At 41.1% G+C, this 23,291-nt stretch overlaps 1 protein-coding gene across 1 annotated transcript; it reads left to right on the top strand.

Annotated features, from left to right (window-relative positions):
- Nucleotides 1–5,051: 5,051 nt before the first annotated feature.
- drd6b (dopamine receptor D6b) lies at nucleotides 5,052–6,332 on the top strand. The gene has a single exon (XM_072239656.1). It carries the CDS (start codon nucleotides 5,241–5,243, stop codon nucleotides 6,330–6,332), a length of 1,092 nt encoding a protein of 363 aa, XP_072095757.1. The 5' UTR covers nucleotides 5,052–5,240.
- The last annotated feature ends 16,959 nt before the right edge of the window (nucleotides 6,333–23,291 follow it).

Below are 23,291 nucleotides of genomic sequence, written 5' to 3'. Positions count from 1 at the left end.
ATACACAAAATGCTGGTGGAGCTCAGCAGGTCAGGCAGCAGAGAAATAAACAAACAGTCGATGTTTTGGGCTGAGACCATTCTTTAGGACTGGAAAGGAAGCCAGTGAGACACATGCCAGTGGTAGGGAAGCTATGGAGAGAATACTGAGGGCTAGATTTATGCATTTTGGAAAGGCACGGTCAGAGGTTTTGTTCAGGGCAGATCATGCCTTACAAACTTAGATGAGATTTTTGAGGAGGTGACAAAGGAGCTTGATGACGGTAAGGCAGCAGACGTTATAAACATGGACTTTAGTAAGGCATTTGATAATGTCCTGCATGATAGGTTGATTCAGAAGGTAAGTGGGATCTAGAGTGAATTGCATGTTTGGACTCATAACTATCTTGTCCACTGAAGACAGATTAAGATGGAAGGCTGTCATTCTGGCTGGAGGTCTGTGACCAGTGCTATACCACAAGGATCAGTCTGGGTAGCTCGGTTTGTAATATTTATCAATAATTTGGTGGAAAATGCAGTTGGGTGGATTTGGACAGTGAAACTGGTGAAGTTGTGGACAGTGTATCAGGCCATCAAAGAGTACCATGGGATATAGATCAGCTACAGATATGGGCAGAGAAGTGGTAGATGGAGTTTAGTCTGGACAAATATAAGATGATGCACTTTGGGAGGTCAAATGAGAGTAGAAGGTTTACAGTTAATGATAGACACCATGATAGTCACATTTTGGTATAGAGGGATCTTGGGGTACAAGTCCATGATGCACTGAAAGCGGCTACACAAATGGGTAAGAAGTATGGAGTATAATAAGGGAAATGGCATAAAAGGTGTATGGCATGCTTGTCTTTAATAGAGTTGTTGAGTGTAAGAGTAAAGAAGTCATACGGCAGATAAATAAAACTTCAGTCAGACTGCACTTGGAGTATTGCATGCGGTTCTGGTTATCCTGTTATAGGAAGGATGTGGAGACTCTAGAGAGCATGCAGAAGAGGTTTACCAGGATGCTGTCTGGATTAGAGGGTATGAACCATAAGGAAAGGTTGAATAATCATGGGTTGTCCTCTGTAGAGCATCAGAGCCTAAGGGGCTACCTGACAGAGGTTTTCAAAACGAGGAGAAACATAGATAGGGTAGACAGTCTGAATCGTCTACCCAGATTAGAAATGTCAATGACCAGTGTAAGTGATTTTAAAGGGGTGGGGTGGAGTGGGATTCAAAGGTGATGTGAGTGGCAAGTTTTTGAGTGGTAGGTGCCAGGAATGGGCTTCCAGGGGTAGCAGTGGTATAGACATTCTGGTAGAATTTGAGGCTTGTAGATAGATCCATTTATATGAATAGAATGGAGGGTTATGGGTGATACACAGGATGAGGAAATTTAGTATAATTGACATTGAGTTCAGCACAGCATCATAAGGTTGAATAGCCTGTCTACTGCTATACTGTTCTATCTTCTAAAATCAGGTGCTGACTGACCCAGAAATACATGCATGCTAAAACCTCAAAGAATATGATATTAACAGAACTAAATCATCCAAAACCAAATGTCAAATCTCTGGAGCCATGCTATGTCCAATTGTTTGTAACAGTGGGCAATTAAACACCCAGTGTGATAAGGAGGCATGTCCTGATAGCAGGCCCAGTGTAAGGAGACAAAGATAAGACAGAAATGTTCACAACTATCTTCAGCAGTTGGTGCTAAATGAATAATTCCTCTTGGTATTCATTGGATTACAGATGGAAGTCTTCAACTAACTAATTTCAGTATAAACAATGTCAAGAAATGACTGAATGCATTGGAGACCACAAAGATATTTGACGACAGCCTACCTGGGGCGCTGAGTAGATTATGCTTCAGAATCATTATTTTAATCATAATACCGGCAGTTGTACTTATAATTTGGAATATTTTCCAGGTATCAACACAGGAAATATACAAGTACCAAAAACTACCACTCTATCAATAGACAGCAAAATAAATGAGAAAATACTGCACAATGATGTGGATTTAGATGTCTACCAGACCTAATCGTATCAATGTAACACACATGCATGAAACAAATTCCAGAGGTGAAGAGAAAGATTTTCCTTAAAATATAAGATCTAAGCCTCACTGGAATTTTTTTTTCTGGTTTAAAGAAAAGTGTTTTAAGAGTGTGTCATTGTATTAATGGTGAGAAGTCATTATAAGTTGGAAAATAAAAACACAAAATGCTGAAAACAGTTAGTATTTGAGGCTGAATCTATGGCAAGAAAGAGAGAGATCATGTTTCAGGTTGGAGTTGTTTCATTAAAATTGGGAAAAAGAGAAAACATGTTAGTTTCAAGTTGAAGAAAAGCTGAGTAAGAATGGATAGGACAAAGGTAATATCTCCTATAGAATGAGGCCAGTGTTGCCATGCCACTTTGTTTCTATATCCCATTTCCATGTAAACCAAGATGTGGCCTTTGGAATTGTATAGATGTAAGTTTGAGGATTTGAGGAACAGCGTCTTATCTTTTAACTGGGGCATAGCAATCTTCTAGTCTCAGTGCAGAATTCCACTATTTCAGATAACTTGCTATGTTTGTATTGGAACAGATCGTTTATCAATTTGTAATATTAATTCAGTTTCACTCTCTCGAGTTGCCGAAGATGTGAATATTTCCTACACCCCGACTTCCATTTCATAGGTTTTACGTGTTAGTTTTATCTTTTTTCTCTCTGGCTAAATTCCCGCATTAACCTACCAACCAGATAACTTTTTCAATAATCACCCCGTCCTCTTTGCAAATTAAAATTAATATTTATTCCCCAAACCTGGCAGAGCAATACAAACTGTTGTTTCTATTTCTCACTGCTGTCTAGCCTGCTGAATATTTCCAGCATTTTCTCTTTAAATTTCGTATCTCTAGTACCTGCAGTTTTGTTTTATTTTCAAAAATCAGTAAGTGCCTGAATCCAATAACAACTCAATAGAGACGCACGCAAGACTAGCAACTTTTCATTCATTCTCGCCGTTTTACCTTCCCACCCCATCACCCAACACAGGAGTGATTATAACAAAGAAACTCGAAAACGATACATATCTTAAACGAGACACTGTATGCTGCTGTTTGTACTCCGACTTCAGTGTCTAAGGCAGTTTCCCGAGGGAGCAAAAGAATACAGCTTTGAACAAACGTACAGTATTCTGATCATCGAACGTACCTATACAAAAGTGTCACTTCCTTTTCCTTTAATGCATTTGCCCCATCTTCCCCAGCGTTGGCTAAAGTCGTATTTTTTGTCATTACAAGGCAGGACCTCGCCCGGATTTGTGCAGATATCAACAGTCCTCATCCGTGTCTGGGGTCCAAATCCGTTAAAGCATCAGTTGGAGCTGCACGGCGCGTCGCTCGCAGACAACTCCCTAAATGCAAAGGACCAAAAGCCCGAGGGTTGAGGTGCAGCTCAGTGATGAACTTCCTTCTGCGAGATACCGTGTGCGCGCTACACCTGCCGGATTCTTTCCCAGCAACAAGCTGAGTCGGAACAGACAACCTTTCGGTCTACCGATCTGAATAGGTTATGGGTCCTCTCCGCATTTAACTGCAACCAATGCAGCTTTAGTGGAATAACGCCCCAGAGGTGGCTGTTTAGTGTGGATCGCCACAATTGGATTATGTTGTGTTTATCAATTCCAAGGGGAAGACAGGTCAATCAAACTTCCAGAGCGTACCCCAGTCAAAATAATCCATTTTAGTATTTTACACATCAGAGATGTCGATCCACGTGTGCAGGGTGAATCCCGGTTTTCCTCCACCACTGCAGCACCTGAATCCACGATGGTCTCCTGACTCCCAACTGACCGCCTCGCATGAAATTGTGAATGAGCCATCATAGCCTCGTCCGGCTAAAGACTGGCCAATCCGAATTGGGCTCCAGCATCGCCAGCCCCATTGATTCCGTTTCTGTCAGCAGAGAACTATTTGGATTCATCTTAGCGGGTCAGTCTATGGTTGATTACTCCAAAACTCACAGCGACCCCGCAATCTGTTAACTAACCAATGACAGTAAAGAGAATATATAAAGTTCGCCTCAGAGAGGACCTATGCTATAAACAACTAACTTATTCGCTACAACTGTTAACTAAACAATTCTCTGCTCAAAACATGATTTATTAAAATTAGCTTTCCATTTAACAACACATCACCTGAACGACAGCAAAGCTGCTGTCTTGATTCGCAAAGAGGGTTAAAGCGGCATAGTCTTTTGCGGAGGTGAAAATGACAGTTCAACATTCTGAAATGGCAGATTGGTTCAACGTCTCACGTTTAGTTCACACAATTGGCCTTTAAAGGTAAGGCAAAAAGTCTGTCGGTGTAATTAATATTTACGGGTATACAGTGTACGATGCATTTAACTTGAAACTGCTCGGTCAAGTTGAAATAGAACATCTGGAAATATAGCGAACATGTACGATGCAGAAGCTATCACATGTTACACATGTCAGAACAGTCGAAGTCCAGGAGGTGCTGTGCAGTATGGTTCTTTGATACTACGTGTAGAGTGCGGTTAATGCGTTTGCAGGTAACGCATAAACAAATTCAAATGTAATGCATAATTCCATTGTTAATCGGTAGTGTATACAGCGTACTGGGCAGCTACAATAGTTCATATAACGCGTACATTTTATTGTCATTAATCATAGTTTATGCTTACAGCGTTTGCCGTGTGCCCGTTCGGTGAGGGTCAACTTTTTATTCTAATAACCCCAGTGTCACCGATGTTTTTCTGTTCTAGAAGTACATTCCGGTCGGTATGGTGCTGGGAGATCCCAGCACCCGAGGGGCGCCCAACACGTTGAACCTTGCCTGGCTTTGCTCTGCAGTTGGAACTGGGGATGCCGGAATTCCGTCCAGAAACACGGGTCTCGGGTGCTTGAACAAGGATCCCAGCGAGGAAACACGTACCATGATTCTGAAGATCGGGGAACTGTAAGACTGCATTCGACCGAAAGAAAAAGAAGCGACGGGCTCTACACAGACGAAACCTCAATGGGAAACTTAACCAACCACACGAGGGTCTCCGGCGTGGTGAGTTCGGAGCTGACCCTGCGGGCTGTGACCGGCTGCTTGCTTTTCCTGCTAATTCTCTCCACTCTGTTGGGAAACACTCTAGTCTGTCTGGCTGTTATCAAGTTCAGGCACCTGAGGTCGAAAGTCACCAATTTTTTCGTCATATCGCTGGCGGTTTCCGACCTTTTCGTGGCCGTTCTGGTGATGCCCTGGAAGGCCTTGAGCCAGGTGGCTGGTTATTGGCTATTCGGCTCCTTCTGCGACACCTGGATCGCGTTCGACATCATGTGCTCGACCGCCTCCATCCTTAACCTCTGCATCATCAGCCTGGATAGGTACTGGGCCATCGCGAGCCCCTTCAGATACGAGCGAAAGATGACCCAGAGGGTGGCTTTCGTCATGATCGGGGTGGCCTGGACTCTCTCTATCCTGATCTCCTTCATCCCCGTTCAGCTGAACTGGCACAGGGCGGATGCAGACCTGCTGCAGGACTGGGAAGGCAGGGACAATAACTGTGACTCCAGCCTGAACAGGACTTATGCAATCTCCTCCTCGCTCATCAGCTTTTACATCCCGGTGGTCATAATGCTCGGCACCTACACGCGGATTTACCGCATCGCCCAGACCCAAATCCGGAGGATCTCTTCCCTGGAGAGAGCGGTGGAGCACGCCCAGAGTTGCCAAGAGCACGCAGCCGACTGCCCGCACGAAACGGCCCTGAAGACCTCCTTCAAGAAAGAGACCAAGGTGCTCAAGACTCTGTCTATAATCATGGGGGTCTTTGTCTTCTGCTGGCTACCCTTCTTCGTGCTCAACTGCATGGTCCCTTTCTGTGACCTTCAGCTCTACCAAACCACAGAACTGCCCTGCGTCAGTGAAATAACCTTCAACATCTTTGTGTGGTTCGGCTGGGCCAATTCCTCCCTCAACCCCGTCATCTACGCCTTCAATGCCGATTTCAGGAAGGCCTTCACTACCATCCTGGGCTGCGCTCGCTTCTGCCCCAGTAACGCAGTAGAGGCTGTCAACTTCAGCAACGAACTGGTATCCTACCACCACGACACCACACTGCACAAGGACGCCACCGCTACCATTGTCAACGGCGTAGGACTTCCCGACCAGCTTCTGCACTCGGTCACCGAGCCTGAGGAACACGAGCTGCCCTTCGACAAGGTCTCGAACATTTCGTCGGCTCAGAGCCCTGGAGAACAGGGAACTCTCCTGCTTCCGGGCGGGGTTCAGTACGAGTGTGAGGCTGAAATCAGTCTGGAAACCATTACCGCCCATTACCGCTGAGGCAGTCCCAGCAAAGACGGGCAGTTCACTGGCCACACGTTAATCAGCAGAATTGACTCCCACTGGGCACATTAATCATCTGCCTGAAGGTCTCACTGCAAACCACTGATGAATCATAAGAACATGCACCCACCCACCCATGTGAATGCGGTTTAAATCTAATTTGGAGAGACCTTCTACTCCTGAAAGAGGGATATATAATGCATGGGACTGTAGTTAATCCATTGTAATTCAGCCGATTGTCTTACTTCAACTGTAGCTGCAAATTGATTGATACTATCAAGTTCAGAAAATATTCTCAAAAATAATTAGCAATGAGGCCTGGCAATAGGATTTGAAACATAAGCTTTCCATCTATAGTGGTTTGTGACATGGTGTACTTAACTATATCAAACATTGTAGTGAATGCAATGTGCTGTGAAATGTTTATCAGCTTTCTCCTTTCCTCCTTGGTTGACTTTCCTTTTCCCCTCTCAGTTTTTCAGCATTCCCACTGGCATTCAGAAGGTCATCACTTATCTCAAACTCCTAAAATTTTCCTCACACCATCTTCAATTAATTGTGACATGTCTTCCTTTCATTTCAAATTAACAGCCCCAACACTTGGATATAATGTACAGGACAATAAAAGGACAAGGCAGTGGGACTGATTGAATGACTCTTAGAAGGGCAAGCAGAAGTAATGTGGTAGAATCACAGCAAACACACGCAGAATGCTGGAGAAACTCAGCAGGCCAGGCAGCATCTATGAAAAAGAATAAACAGTTGACATTTTAGATCTAAACCCTTCATCAGAACCTCACCTCATTGTCACAGTTCTCTAAATGAGATGTGTTGATAATTTAACAGAGAAATATTGTGATCTGTTTTCCCATTAGCAGGCATTCAAGGACACAAACTCTAATGAACACAGCCATCCACCCAACCCTCACACACATATTCTCCTTTGCTCATGGGTTAAGGAGTAAATCAAGAACTACTGGCAGAGCAAAAGCAGTAAGTATCAAAACATGTTTTGAACATTTCTGCCTAGAAAGTGAAGGTTTGCAGTAGCTGTGAAGACTGGAGTAAATTAACAGCTAACTATGCCTTTCCATTTAAGATCTCTGCTCATCTATTCGCTGGCAAAAAGTCTAACCCTATCTCAGGTCAATTAGAGGCTACATTTTATTGTAGGTTTGTCTAGATTGCTTGTCCTGTTTGCTTGTCTTCGTCCTAAATAACAAGATAAAAAAAGTTGGAAGTACTTTCAATATTTTTGCTTTTCATATGGTTGAGTTTTTTTTCTAATATTGCATAAAGTATCAATACATCCCACTTGGAGAATTGTGACAATGAGAGTGTGATTCCAAGAATGCTCTTAATTTCTTTTATACAATATCAATAGATTAAATGCATTCACTTAGTTTGCTGGCAAGGCTCTAAATGCACTTGGTGAGGTGTAACAAGGCAGGGGAGTATACAATGAATGGGAAGATCTTGAGTGTTGTAGAGAAACAAAGGGTCCTTGGGTTAACATCCATGAATCTTTACGGGCAGATCAACAAGTTGGTTTAAAAACCTTTCCTTTGTTAATTAAGGCAAATAAAATCAGAAGCAGGATATTATGCAACACCTACAATAAATAAAATTTATGTGATAGCTTGAGGATTGCTAACAGTTCTGGTTGCCACATGACAGGAGTGTAATGGAAAGGACACAGAAGAAAGCTGAGGATGTTGCCAGGGCTGGAAAATTGCACCAGGCCGGAAAGATCGGATAAGCTATAGCTGTCTTCTCTGGAACAGGGAAGATGGAGTGATTTAGCTCAAGAGTAGGAGATTTTGAGCGGCCAAGTTTGAGTTAGTAGGAAGTAGAAGATTGGAAGTTTAAAGGATTTGCAGGAAGGTTTGTTGGAAAAATGTTTTTCACCCAAAGGGTCTTTGAGGACTGGAATTCACAGATTTGGGTGTGTAGTGGAGACAGAAAGCTTCATTCTATTAATGCACTGGATGTATACATGAAGAATTGTGATTTGAAGGACTAAGAACCTAGAGCTAGAGGGTGGGGTTAGGCTGTGTAGCTCTGACTTGACTTGCACAATGATAGGCGATGGACTTGTTCTATACCCTAAATATTTCATGATTCCACAATTTCACCATCCCCCACTCACCCAGCCAGCCCAACAAGCTCCTCCATGAGTATGGGGTGTAATTTAATCATGTGATCATTCGATTACTTACAGAGCTTTCCTTTTAATAAAACATAAATACTTTAAAACTTCCATCATCTCAGTTGACCGGATGTGCTCAGCCCTAATAACTCTCGGTGATCCTGCCAAGTAATTTTTCTATTATTTTGCAGCAGCTTAGAAACAATGTCAGAATGGTTAAAAGTTAAAAAGGTTAAATATAAACCAATTGAAAATATTTCTATGTAAAGGAAGAATACTTGGCTTTTTTTGATGGGGATGGGAAGTAATGACTTTATATTATCTAAAGGGGAGAAAGGCAGAGGAGGTACAATGGTTATTAGTTTACCCTACACCTTCTACTCAGCATTATAGTGACATCTGTAAGGTTTTCACTGTATGTTTTGATGCCCGTGTGATAAGTAAACTTGAATCTTGGTTATACTGTATTTAAGCTGATCTTAAGAAATTAGAGCTGGATACGTCACATTGACTCCCACATATTGCTAGTGAGATTCTGCCGTTTTCTAGCTATTGGTGCATGCACTTCATTCTTTTAGTTTCCCTTAAGCAATCCACTTGACATAGAGTGGCAGAAGAAGTGGGTGGTTGCACTGAAACAAGTAAAACCTAGGCCCATTTAACATTACACGTTCTGTGCACCTTTGCAAATTAGAAGCTATTTTATATGCTTAGCTACAAGTCTGAATGGACAGAGTATTAATTTCAATCTATTCTCTACCAGAGGCATTGAATGGTGGTAGCAGGGTGAGCTGGTTGTGTCAGAGGTTCAGAAGTACCTCTGAAACCATTTTCTCAGGTATCTGCTGGAGTTATCTGCTTCTTGGCACATCTGTGGAGGCAAAATTACATTCACAATCTTCAGTTCCTGCTGTTAACTTTAAAATGTACTCTCAGTAGTCACTTTATTAGATACCTCATGTATCTATTAAAGTGGTGACTGAGTGTATGTTCATGGTCTTCTGCAGCTGTAGCCCATCCACTACAAGATTCAATGTGTTGTGTATTCAGAGATACTCTTCTGCATACCACTGTCGTAACACGGGGCTATTTGAGTTAGTGTTGCCTTTTTGTCAGCTTGAACCAGTCTAGCCATTCTCCTCTGACCTCTCTCATTAACAAAGCATTTTCACCCACAGAACCGACACTCATTGGATATTTTTTGTTTTTGCACCATTCTGTGAGAGCTCTAGGGATCTGTATGAAAATCCCAAATCAACAGCTTCTGGGGTGCTCAAACCACCTCATCTAGCACCAACAATCATTCCACGGTCAAAATCACTTATGCCACATTTCTCCCCTAATATGATGTTTGATCTGAACAGCAGCTGAAACTCTTGACCATGTCTGCATGATCCTATGCATTGAGTTGCTGCCACGTGGTAATTCTCTCCTGAGGACCAATTAGATATTTTCATTAATGAGCATGTGCACCTAATAAAGTGGCCACTATTTATTAAGAGCACTGATCTGACCCATTGGGCATAAATAAAATACTATTGTAAATATTTACTGCCCCAAAGCATACAATATTTTAATGCTTATCTTTTGAAAATATTGAAGACAATCAATCTTATGACACCATTTTGAACATAAGGCATAGGAGCAGAATTAGGCTATTTGGCCCATTGAGTGTACTCTGCCATTCAATCATGGCTGATCCTTTTCTCCCCTCCTCAGCCCCACTTCCCTGCCTTCTCCCCATAACCTTTGATGCCCTGTCCAATCAAGAACCTATCAAGCTTTGCCTCATACACCAAATGACCTGGCCTCTGCAGCTGCCTGTGGTAATAAATTCCACAAATTCACCACCCTCTAGCTAAAGAAATTTCTCCACATGTGTTTTAAATGGACACCCCTCTTTCATGAGGCTGTGCCGTCTTGTTCTAGACACCCCCACCGATGGAAACATCCTTTCCACGTCTACTCTATCCAGGCCTTTCAATATTCAAAAGGTTTCAGAGCTCCCCCCTCATCCTTACAAATTCCAACGAGTACAGACCCAGAGCCATCAAACCTTCCTCGTATGATAACCCTTTCATTCTTGGAATCATCCTTGTGAACCTCCCCTGAACCCTCTGCAATACCAGCACATCTTTTCTTAGATGAGGAGCCCAAAATTGTTCACAATACTCAAAGTAAGACCTCACCAGTGCTTTATAAAGCCTCAGCACATTTATTTCTACTACCAAAGTGCATGATTGTGCATTTTCCAACATTGTATTTCATTTGCCACTTTCTTGCCAATTCTCCTAATCTGTTAAGTCCTTCTGAAACCTACCTGTTTCCTCAACACTATCTACCCCTCCACATTTGTAACATTTGCAAACTTGGCATCAAAACAATCTAAATCATTAATATACAGCATAAGATGAAACGGTCCCACCATCGTCTCCTGCAGAACACCACTAGTCACTGGCAGCCAACCTGAAAAGGTTTCTTTTATTCCCACTCGCTGCCTTCTACCTAATCATGGCAGTAACTTCCCTGTCATATCATGGGCTCTTAACTTGGTAAGCAGCCTCTTTTGTGGTACTTTGTGAAAGGCCTTCTGAAAATCCAAATATACAAAATCCCCTTTATCTGTCCTACTTGTAATCTCCTCAAAGAGTTCCAACAGGTTCATCAGGCAAGATTTTCCCTTAAGGAAACCATGCTGACTTTGTCCTATCTTGTCCTGTGTCACCAAGTACTCCATAACCTCATCCCTAACAATTGACTCCAACATCATCCTATCCACTGAGGTCAGGCTAACTGGTCTATAATTTCCTTTCTGCTGCCTTCCTCCTTTCTTGAAGAGTGGAGTGACATTTGAAATTTTCTAGTTCTTTAGCACCATGCCAGAGTCCAATGATTTTTTTGAAAGATCATTGCTAAAGCCTCCATAATCTCTAATGCTACCACTTTCAGAACCCTAGGGTGCAGTTCATCTGGTCTGGGTGACTTATAGAACATAATACACAGAACATAGAAATCTACAGCACATTACAGGCCCTTCGGCCCACAATGTTGTGCTGACCATGTAACCTACTTTAGAAACTACCTAGAATTTGCTTAGCACATAGCCCTCTATTTTTCTAAGGTCCATGAACCCCTTGGCCTTTCAGCTTTTAGAGCACCTTCTCCCTTGTAATAGTAACTGCACTCATTTCTCCTCCTTCACACCCTTCAACATATGGCACACTACTAGTGTCTTCCACAGTGAAGACTGATGCAAAATATTTAGAGTTCATCTGCCACCTCCTTGGCCTCCGTTCTCTGGCTTTATTTTCTAGTGGTCTTATATCCACTCTCATCCATCTTTTATTTTTTACATACTTAAAAAAGCTTCTTGTGTGCCAATACAGAGCTCAGTGATAAGGGAGATGCTGCTGTCAGTTTTCTAGAGAAAAGGCAAATCATTTACAAGCATCATAGTGTCCTGATTAGTGTAAGAATACAGTGGTATCTACACTCAACGATAGCATTTAACCCATTAAAGGTTTAATTGGCTCCTGTGGGTAAGCTTCAACTCTATTTCTCAGGAAATATCGGCTCTTATGAAAATGCTCACAAGAACATTTTCAATTTAAATATTTCATGTTTACATGGCTTGAATTTTCGAGTGGTCCTGTCCTTTAAGAAGATAAAACATTATGAGAGTATTATGACGGAACGAGAATCAGTGAATCTGTGATAATGCATGTTGGCAAGCTGTCAATCAATCACGTAGAATATCCATGATGCAGGATGCAGTTGGTATTTTTTTGCAAAGTGAAACACTGGTATGAGGAATATGTCACTGCATATTGCTCAAGTTCTAAATCCCAGATTTTACTGTCTGTGTGTTTCAAAGTAAGGATCTCTTCAGTCTGATGTTTTTGAGTAAGTTATATGCCATGAGTATTTCTGCAGCAGGTTAACAAGTTTGACCTTCACAAATTCAAATCTATTAAACAATTCAGTTTAATATACTGTGTTTATGGAATAATCATACTTTTATATTACTGCCCTTTCTTGATGGGCATCAACAAAATTACAACTGCATGGTAGCATCATGGTTAGCACAACACTATACAGTATAGGTGACTTGGGTTCATTTCCTGCCCAGGACCGTAAGGAGTTTGTATTTTCTCCCCATGACCATGTGGGTTCCTTCCAGGCACTCTGGTTTCCTCCCACAGTCCCAAGACGTAGTTAATCATTCATTTTAAATTTTCCCATGATTAGGTTAGGATTAAATTGGGGGGTGCTGGGTGGCGTGACTTAAAGGGCTGGAAGGGCCTATTCCATGCTGTATCTCAATAAAATAAAATAATTAAAAATCCCATTGATTTCACCACTGCAGATCCAGGGACCCGAAATAAAATTTCTTAAGGCAAAAATATCACAGTTTACTTACACTGATTGATGCTGGTCTCATGGGCACAATATTGCAATTCTGTTCACCTACCTTTAAAACTAATCAGATTGGAGATTAATTCTCATATTTATTACCACACATTTTTATCTTAAACGACATGTCACTGTTGATTTGCTTTATTTTTTGAAGACTTATTATTTTCTTTTACCTACTCCAAGATTTATGGAATGGTTACCATTTTTTTTTGTGTGGATCAATACCTCATTGAAATTGTGTTTCGTCTTTAGAAGAGACATGATAAGAAAAAGAAATCACATTCAAAACAGTCCACTATGTTCAGAATTTTTATTTGTTAACATGGTATAAAATGCTTGGGAAAATATTCACTTTTTTCTACCATTTATCTACACTATGCTGGTGCTTTTAAATAACAAAAATTAAACACTTTTATTTGTACATTTTTTCCTATCTTTTACAAATGTCTAGTCAAGTAACTTAACGTTAGTAGTAGTGAAGAAGTTTTTACAAGTTCCCATCAAGGCAAGCAGAAATTGCTAACATCCTGATTTTTCTACCCTCCAGTGATATAATTCTAAGAAATTATCTGCTCTGAATAGAAAAAGTGCATTTACTGAAAATCTTAATGTGTTTTACATGTCTTAAAGTAATTATGTTACATTGAAATTGTAGCTATCACTGTAATATAGTAAATACCTGCATTCTGCTTCCCTACATCAGTCCGAACTGATGCTTTCTCCTATCAGTCCAACACTAATGCTGCTTTCTTGTTGGGTCATATGTAGTTAGTTCAACATCAAGTTTAATTACACTGGACAACAAAGATTTTGCTTCCTGAATACTTGTGGGTGTATTTTATGGTTATGAGCTACTGATCATTAAAATCATCATCAAATTTCCCTACCTCACTATTTTTTTGAAATCACCTATATTTTTTATTTTAATTCATAACTCAAGTCAGAATAACTGCTGCCAAAATTAAGGAAGGCATCTTTGTTGGTCCATAAATCAGACAGGTTATCAATTACAGGCAGTTCAAAGAACTTCTAGTGAGACTGGAGAAAATTGCATGGAAGGCATTCAAGGATGTTGTTGAAAATTTTATTGGTAACTGCAGAGTACCAAGCTACGTGGAGTTGGTTGACAACATGGTTCAAGCATACAAAACCATAAAGTGCAACATGTCACTAAAGATTCATTTTCTGCATTCCCATTTAGACTTCCCTGCAACTCCTGGCACAGTCAGTGATGAACATGATGAAAGGTTTCACCAGGACATTGCAGTGATGGAGAAATGGTATCAGGGCAACTGGAATCCATCAGTGCTGGCTGATTATTATTGGATACTTATACAAGAAGCCTCAGACACTGAGTACAAATGAAAATCATCAACTAAACATTTTTAGTTTAATTGAACTATTGCAAAGCATCAGCACTATTATGCAATTAAATGCATTATATTCAATAAAAGTTAATTTCTTGTTTCTTCAAATTCCTACATGATAGTAGTCAGGAAGTATATTTGTGTTCAGCTTCCAGCAATCTCTCATAAACAAAAACATATTCTGAGGAAGCAACACTTACGAAAAAATTTGCTGTCCAGTGTTATCATTCAACCATACATGAATACCCATGAATATAGCCAAATGAAACTGCATTCCTCCAGGACCAAGGCACAGAACACAATACCAGCAGTCACACACGGCTCAAGGCACATATAAGATAGCAAGTAAACATACAGTCACACAAGAAGTATATATATATAGCCCCTGTCCCTGAGTGATATGTCCTGTAAATAGATAGTGCATAGGTGTTATCGGCAAGAACAAGCAGTTCACAGCAGTCCATGGATGAACATATGCACACATGCAATCCAGCTTGTCTTCCACCGAGTGAACACTGGATGACAGTACCAATGGGAGGGACCCGCCCCCAACCCACCATGAACGCCGCACTGCACTGCCTCTGGCGTCTCCTCTCCTGGACTGCTGCGACAGACAAGCCCGCGGCTTGAGGCCTAGTTCACACTGCAACCGGGAACACACAACTTCTCCACCATATGTCTCACCAATAAACGAGGGAAGTGGACTTGCTGCACTTTACATTACCAACAGGGTCTTACGATCGCAACAGAAACATCCACGACAATCACTTTCTGTTAGAGTGCACATTACTTTTGCACACCGACTCTGATGCTTCACCATAGCAGGCAGGAACATGGTCTGCACCAAGTGCAGCTCCTCCAGCTTCTCTGCCAACCAGGAGCTCGCTGATGGGTAGACCTGCAGTACCTGAAGTTCTCATGCCCAGCGTTATCTTGTGATCATATGAAAGACATTTCACCTTTGGGTGGCCCCCGAGAGGCCAAACAACTGCCAAATTCCCAGAAATGTCTTAGTATTACACCTGTTAAATATTTGATTCCTAGATCAGGTTGCTGCTTTTTTGCTCGAGCCTCCTTTATGTTGGCTGATATTTCAATCTAATCACAATATATAAAAATGAACCTAGAATCTCAGAATCAGAATCAGGTTTATTATCACCAGCATGTGATGTGAAATTTGTTAACTTAGCTGCAGCAGTTCAATGCAATACTTAATACAGAAGAGAGAAAAAAAAATAAAAATAATAATAAAATAAGTAAATCAATTACAGTGCACGTATATTGAATAGATTAAAAACGTGCAAAAAACAGAAATACTGTATTTTAAAAAAACATGTTGGGTGTTAGGTTGAAGGAGGTAAAATAAAGAGCAAATTGAGCCAGGTGGGGAGGGACGGATGAAGGTAGAGACGGCTAGGAGGGTGATAAACCAGAACATAAAGGCTACCAATCTGGAATCTGATCAGAAAGAAGCATTAAAGGGAAATAGATTGAAAATATTCCACCTACTGACTCTAAAAACATTAATAAATAACACAGGGCATTTCAGTTTTCCTGCTACCACATTTTATCAAAAAAGTGACAGTAATTTCTGCATTTATGTTGGAACAGAGTAATTCAGATTCTGCTACTGAACTCTATCTAGATATATTAATGAGTAGTTATTACCTGTGCCTATTCAAGATTTGTTGGTGGTCTGACACATTCGTTAATAGATACTTGACTGTCTTCATGCTTAATATTTTAACAGACATTTGGTTCTTTTCTTCCTTTGACATTACAGTTTTTCATTTTTAAATCCAGCATGAAAATTTCAGAGTTCAATCTAATAAAGTAAGGTTCACACAAAAGGATTTCTACCTGATACCAGGTATAAGAATGCCATTCAGCTGATCAGATCCATGCCAGTCCCCAGGAGATTCATTCCATCAGTGCCATGAATTCTATTTCTCCATTTCTTATCCCCCTCTCCACCTGCCATGTATTCTCTTTCACACAGTGTGATAACCACATTTTTTGCCACGAATGTTCACAAATAAGACATTTGTTATAGGCAATTAATCTTCTGTATGTTTTGGATGTAAAGCAAAACTAGAGCACCTGAATAAACTCATGAGGTTATGGAGAAAACATGCAAACTCCACACAGTCAGCACCCCTGATGATTAGGTCCCTGGAGTTGTGAAGCAGCATCACTAATTGCCCTGTCATCTTGCCATTCAGTTTTAATAAGGTTCAACCCTGAATGAGCAATCGTAACTCAAGCCGCTTGATAGAATAATAAGTACTTGGTTGCTTATTAATATTAGCATTATAAAGTAATGACAACTTTAACATCCTGAGTTGCTTCACAGGAACACAGTCAAACAAATATGAGATTGGATCATAGAGCATTATTAGGATAGATAACCAAAAGCATTGCCAAAAAGGTACATTTTGAGGAATAGCTTAAATTTGGAAAGAAAGCTGGAGAAACTGAAGGATTTAGTGATGGACTTCCAGATTTTAGGCAGCCTTAGCTCTTGAGTGAATAAATTTGGGAATGCTCATGATACCAGACTTGAAAGATTTCAAATATATTGGAACATTGCAAGTCTGAGCAAATTACATAAAATTAAATAAAATTGAAGTAAGGAAGTATTTAAAATCCAGATAAGATCGACTTGGACAGTGTGCTGGGGTGTTACTATGGTTTGGACAAGGTATCCTGGAACCCTGTCAGGTCTGAGTCTGGAAACAAGAGCTGGGCTTGAGCTATGATAGGAATTGCATGGTTGGCTTAAGCCTGATTGGGGTTTGAAGGGTCAGAGTAGGCTCTGATGGGAAATCATGGTCTTAGGAGGTTGGACAGTGGATCAGGACAGACCTTGTTGAGGGTGAGAGGGAGTGGGTGCTGGCCACTCAGAAGTTATCAAAGTGATTAGAAGCAGAGTGGTTCTATGGTAGCATTGTGGTAGTTCTGAATTGGGAATGCACGGTTGTAAACACTAAGAAGACAATTGAAAATAACTCTTGGCTGTAAGCCAATAGATTCCCACCAAATTAGAGTTTCATTTGCTGTATTCTTATTTACAGCTAAAATTAAAATTGAAAAATGGGAGGTCATTCCACATTATGAATTTAGTTTGTTTTACATGGATATGTAAATTAATTTATAGGTTTTACATATTTTCAATGGTTTATTATTTATTCAGTGATGGGACGATTAGCAGCAGTTTACTTCCAACTGAGCTGAGTAGGCATTTCTGTTACATTTAGATTAATCCATATTTCAAAGTAAGCTTTCCCCTAGTTTTACCACAAGGGGAACAAATACTCCCAGACTACTCCTAATTTTCTTACATGTATGAGCACACTGAAAGAGAAATTACATACAGACTGCAGTTTGGTGCCAATTGTATCAGAGTCAGGAATTTATATATAAGTGCCCGCCCTCCCATGCAAAAGTGCTAAAGGTGCATGAAATAAAGAAATGGGTAAGAGCATTTATCATTTTATTCCAGAACTATATTGATCACGGGGTTTAATGTTGAACTATTTTGAACACTGAATTAGATTGAAACTATGGAATGTAACATTTCCTATTATGTAGTTGTACAATTGATTTGCAAATTAGTTTTAATGATTAGATGAATCTGAAAAAATTGACCTAAATAGCTTCTTTCCAACTGTGATAAGACTGCAGAACGGATCTTGACCCGGATCCGGGCCGTACCCTTCAAATATCCAGACCTGCCTCTCGGTTTTTTTGCACTTCCTTACTTTCTCTTTTCTATTTTCTATTTATGATTTATAATTTAAATTTTTAATACTTACTATCTTTTTCCACTGAGGCAAGGGGAGAAAAAAACCAGAGGACATGGGTTAAGCGTGAGGGGGGAAAAGTTTAAAGGGAACATTAGGGGGGGCTTCTTCACACAGAGAGTGGTGGGAGTATGGAATGAGCTGCCAGACGAGGTGGTAAATGTGGGTTCTTTTTTAACATTTAAGAATAAATTGGACAGATACATGGATGGGAGGTGTATGGAGGGATATGGTCCGAGTGCAGGTCATTGGGACTAGGCAGAAAATGGTTTGGCACAGCCAAGAAGGGCCAAAAGGCCTGTTTCTGTGCTGTAGTTTCTATGGTATGGTTCTATGGTTCTATCAATTTGTACTCCAGGCAGTGCGAAGCGTAGAATCAAATATCGCTGTGATGATTGTACGCTCTAGTATCAATTGTTTGGCAACAATAAAGTATGAAGTAAAGTAAAGTAAGTAGCCCACTAATGTTCATGGGCTTGAATTCCAATTTCAGTTTCTTTCAGTGTTTGTTCCTGGGTGCAACTATCTTTCAGATAATTTAGACAATCAGTTTCAAACTCACATTTTCCTAGTCTTTGACTCTCTATGGTGCCACCTTGCCTTCCAATTCACTTTTGTTGTCCTTTTCTGTTACCCATTCTTTTTGTTCTTAGTTGAACAGAAACTCTGTTACATTATGGTTCCTGGTCAGAATAAGGCCTCTAACCATTCAGTCAGCCTGGTGCGCCAAAAATTCTTGATGGAACTTGGCATAGGAGACTGCCGCTGAAGCAAAGGCCAGAAGATTCAGCTCCAAGTCGAGTGCTGAGCAGCCATCTTCACCAGTGAGCAAGCAGACAGAAAATTGTGGTTTGTCAAAGGACATCATCAATCACCATTTCGTTGCCACATGTAGCTGTGGAGACCACGTCATTGGGTATACTTAAGCCAGGAGTTGATATATTCTTGATTAGTCAAGGCATGAAGGGATACAGAGAAAAGGCAGGAGACTGGGGCTGAGAGGGAAAATGGATCAGCCATGATGAAATGGTGGAGCAGACTCAATGGGACAAATGGCCTAATTCTGCTCCTAGATCCTATGGTTAATTGGCCCATCTTCCAATCACTATAATTCATAATTGACAGACACAATTTCAACAACTCTACAGCTCAGTATTATTTAATTTGTCTTTGTACATTTGTCTTCTTTTGCACATTGAGTTTCTGTCAATCTTTGTTTATGTGTAGCTTATGCATAATTTCTATTGATTTCTTCATAAATGTCTGCAAGAAAAAAAATCTCAGGGTAGTATATAGCGACATATAAATACTTCGATAATAAATTTACTTTGACTTTGACTCTATCTGAAAACTATGCGGTTAAGGCATGAGCTGTATAGTAATCGGCTGATTCCTCCCTGTGGATACAGATGAAAGGAGTGAGTAAACTTAATAGGGACGCTGCATGGCAATTCAAGCCTATTAGAGGCAATGAGAATCAAAGAAACTGCAGATGCTGGAAATCAAATGTGAAAATAAGTCTGCTGTGAAACACTCAGCAGGTTAGACGGCATCAATGCAAAGAGAAACAAAACCACTGACTGCCTCAGACCTGTAATATTAACTTTACTTATTACGGATGCTGCTTGACCTGCTGAGTTTTGTCAGACTTTAATAAGGCTAGAGGATCAATAAGCTGAGCTGACTAAAAAAAAATGTAAAGGTAATCATAATCTGCTGTGAAATAAAGAGGCTAAAAACATTTTTTTGTGGTCATATTCTGTCAGGTGCTTCCCCAGGCCATTAGGGAGATTGAAGAACCCGTGAAAGGCACAAATATGTACAGTAGCTGGGTCACATGCTGATAGTTCCATTACACCTTTTAGCAATGTTATTATATAGTAGCTAATGGCGTATATAAAATAAATTCATCACAATCCCAACTGAGTTTCATCTTGCTGGGAGTGTTGGAATTTGTTCTTCAGAATCTATCTTTGAAAAAAGGACATTTTTACTTTTTATTCATTTTTCACCATTTGTTTTTGTTTTATTTTAACTTTATTTTACACCTACAATGACAGCACATGGGTGTGCAATGCACAATCGAATATTCCTCGCACAAAATTAAGAGAGGTGTACAAGACGGTAAAGGCACAGATCGACACACTGTAACTTGAGACTTTTCCCTAAGGCTGGAATGGCTGTTACAAGGGGGGGCATAATTTTAAGGAGATTGTAGGAAAGTATGGGGGGGGGGTGACAGCAGAGATAATTTTTTTACACAGAGAGTGGTGGGTTTGTGGAATGCCCTGCCAGGGTGGTGGTAGAGGCAGATACATTAGAGATGTATACAATAGGGACATGGATGATAGAAGAATGGAGGGCTATGGAGAAGCGAAAGGTTAGATTGATCTTATAGTAGGTTAAAAGGTTGGCACAACATTGTGGGCCAAAGGGCCTGGAATGCGTTGCAATGTTCTATGTTCAAGTTTATTGTCATCTGACTGTACATATATATAACCAAACAAAACAACATTCCTCCAGACATGGTGCACCCACAATGCATATATCACACTCAGCATATAACACACAATATCACCAGAAATAAGTTAATAAAATGTACCTCAAAATGCATGTGAAGTGCACAGCACAGGTATATAGTAAACAGCTTGCTGTGCTAGTGATGAGACCTCGGTTGTGGCAGAGTGTTCATTAGTCTCACAGCTTAGAGGAAGGAGCTGATACCCATTCTAGTAGTCCTAGTCCTAATGCTCCTATACTTCCTTCCTGATGGTAGTGGATTAAAAAGATTGTGAGATGGGTGGTAAGGATCCTCAATAGTGCTTTGGGCCCTTCGTATACAGTGTTCCCGGTAAGTGTCACAAATTGGGGGGAGGGAGGCCCCAGTGATCCTCTCAGTGGCTTTTTCTACCCTCTGTAGGCTTCCATACCACACAATGATGCAGCCAGACAGGACATTCTCAATGGCGTACCTGTGGAAAGTTGTTAGAATGGGGGTGCAGAGCCTTTATATGCTCTAAAATAGAGTTAAAAGACCCTGACATCTTCTGCCAATCAGTTACAGTTATCCATCATTTTCCACGTAGATCCTACCTTAAGTGGTTTCCATGGTGTTCACTTCCATGCACTTTCATCCCACTCCCTCTAATGCTGCTGTCCTGAGGGTCTCCTGATTGTGTTTCTCCCATATTCACTTTGTGAAGGATGTTTGTACATGGACTGAACCTTAGGCATGTGTGTGAGATCAATTTAGCATGACATGGCCATGGCCATTCCTTGTTGCTGAGAGGACTATATGTATATAGTTCAACAAGTATATTAAGAGCAAAGGGGTAACTGGGGAGAGAAAAGGTCCCCTTAAGGATCAATATGGTCATCTATGTGTGGAAGCAGGAGAGATGGGTAAGGTCTTAAATGAATACTCCTCCTATGTCCTTACTGTCTAGAAGATCATAGAAATTAGGGAATTCAGGGTCTATCTTGATGTGGGGTGGAGAAGAGTGGCGGGCTGGAGATACGTCTCTGTCAGAGGAGGTGTAAGGTGCTCCTTTCCTCTGCTAACCTGCAAGTCACCCTTGGGCAAGGTGTAACACCTCTTAGGCCCTCTCCTTCCCCCCCCCCCCCCCCAATCAGGGTCACATGGAGCCATGTGAGCAGGTGGAGAGTGGTCATATGAGCAGTTGGTGCAGATCACACGTGACCACTGATGCCAGGCGGACAATCTCTGAAGAATATTGATATTGGCTGAGGTCATCCGTCTTGTTAAAACGCTGCCCAGAAGAAGGGATGGCAAGCCAGTTTGTAGAGAAGTTTGCTAAGAACAATCATGGTCATGGAAAGAACTTGACCACCTATTCATATGACATGGCACATAACAAATGAAACATTCTGACTCTAAAATAGTGAAGTGCACTGCAATAGTGAGTTTGTTAGGATCAATAGGTGAATATAGTCTTAAAGTACATCAAGGTAGATAAATGCCCAGGGCCTGACCAAGTATATCTGAGGACATTGTGTTAGGCCAAAAAATTCATTTCTGGGGCCCTGTCTGAGATATTTGTACTACTGTTAGCTATGGTGAAGCACTGGAAGAATAGGGCGTGGCTAATGTTGACTCTTTATTTTAGAAGAACTGCAAGGACAAACCAGAGAACTACAGGCTGGTGAACCTAAGTCAGTGGTGGGAAACTTACTGGAGAGTATTCTGACAGAAAGAATCTACCTGCATTTGGGAAGGTAAAGACCGATTAGAGATAGTCAATGTGGCGTGGTGTGTGGGAAATCACGTCTTATGAATCTGATTAAGTCCCTTGAAGTTAAAGGGATTGATGAGAGCTGCAGTTGTTGTCCACATGGTTTAATCCTGATTTGTTGTGTTATCTGTATGGAGTTTGCAGGAGGCTCTCCGTGGTTTGTGGTCGACCATGGATAATGCATCCTAGCTGTCTATGTATATGTAAGTTAGTACATGAGCCAGGGTAGTAAGATATGGGAAGCAAGCTGTTGCCCATGCAGCAGGCTCCTCCTCGCCACGCAGATTTTGGCACAAGCAGCGTCACAGGAGTAGCCAATCAGCATTGAAGTCAAAATAGGACTGTCTTATGACTCCAGGTCTGTATTTTTCCTCAGGGTTTACTCCCAAAGCCTTCCCCATAAGTGGGTGTAGCCACAAGCCAGCAGAGGGTTGAAATCAGAGTTTTCCTCCTCCTAGATGAACTGCCAACCACAGCTGATGAGCCCCATCTGCCTGAAATGACTGGTTTTAAGGCTCCAGTAACCACCTTTTCCCCTTCTCCTGTAGTAGAAATTGTTCCACTGGGCTTCTGGCTAAGCCAGACAGGAAGGCCAAGAGCTGGACTTGGTTGTCAGAGGCTATTTGAGATGCATGCCATTGGGAGCATTTAGTAGTTAATGGGAGCTTATCCACGCTACCACCCCAGCTATGACAATTTTAAGGAACTGGAGTTTGCAAACACCATCCATAATTGCATAAGTTTCCTCTAAGAGTTCTGGTTTGCTACCATATCCCAAAAATGTGTGGGTCATAAGGTTAATTGGCCACTATAAGTAGGCCCCAGTAGGTCAGAGTAGAACTTTGGGGCATTTGATGAGAATGTGGGTAGAATAAAAATTGGGATTGATGTAAGAATAGTGTAAGTGGGTTGTAGGTGAGGATACAGTGGACCGAAGTGCACATTTTTGTGCTGTATTTCTTTATGAC

The sequence above is a fragment of the Mobula birostris genome, chromosome 21 (genome assembly GCF_030028105.1).
Source record: "Mobula birostris isolate sMobBir1 chromosome 21, sMobBir1.hap1, whole genome shotgun sequence".
In the NCBI taxonomy this organism is placed as follows: Eukaryota; Metazoa; Chordata; class Chondrichthyes; order Myliobatiformes; family Myliobatidae; genus Mobula; species Mobula birostris.
This window is presented reverse-complemented; position numbering and strand designations above follow the sequence as displayed.

What these genes read in the sequence shown, in the direction of transcription:
- drd6b (XM_072239656.1), top strand. Translation starts at nt 5,241, where the DNA reads ATGCCCTGGAAGGCCTTGAGCCAGGTGGCTGGTTATTGGCTATTCGGC.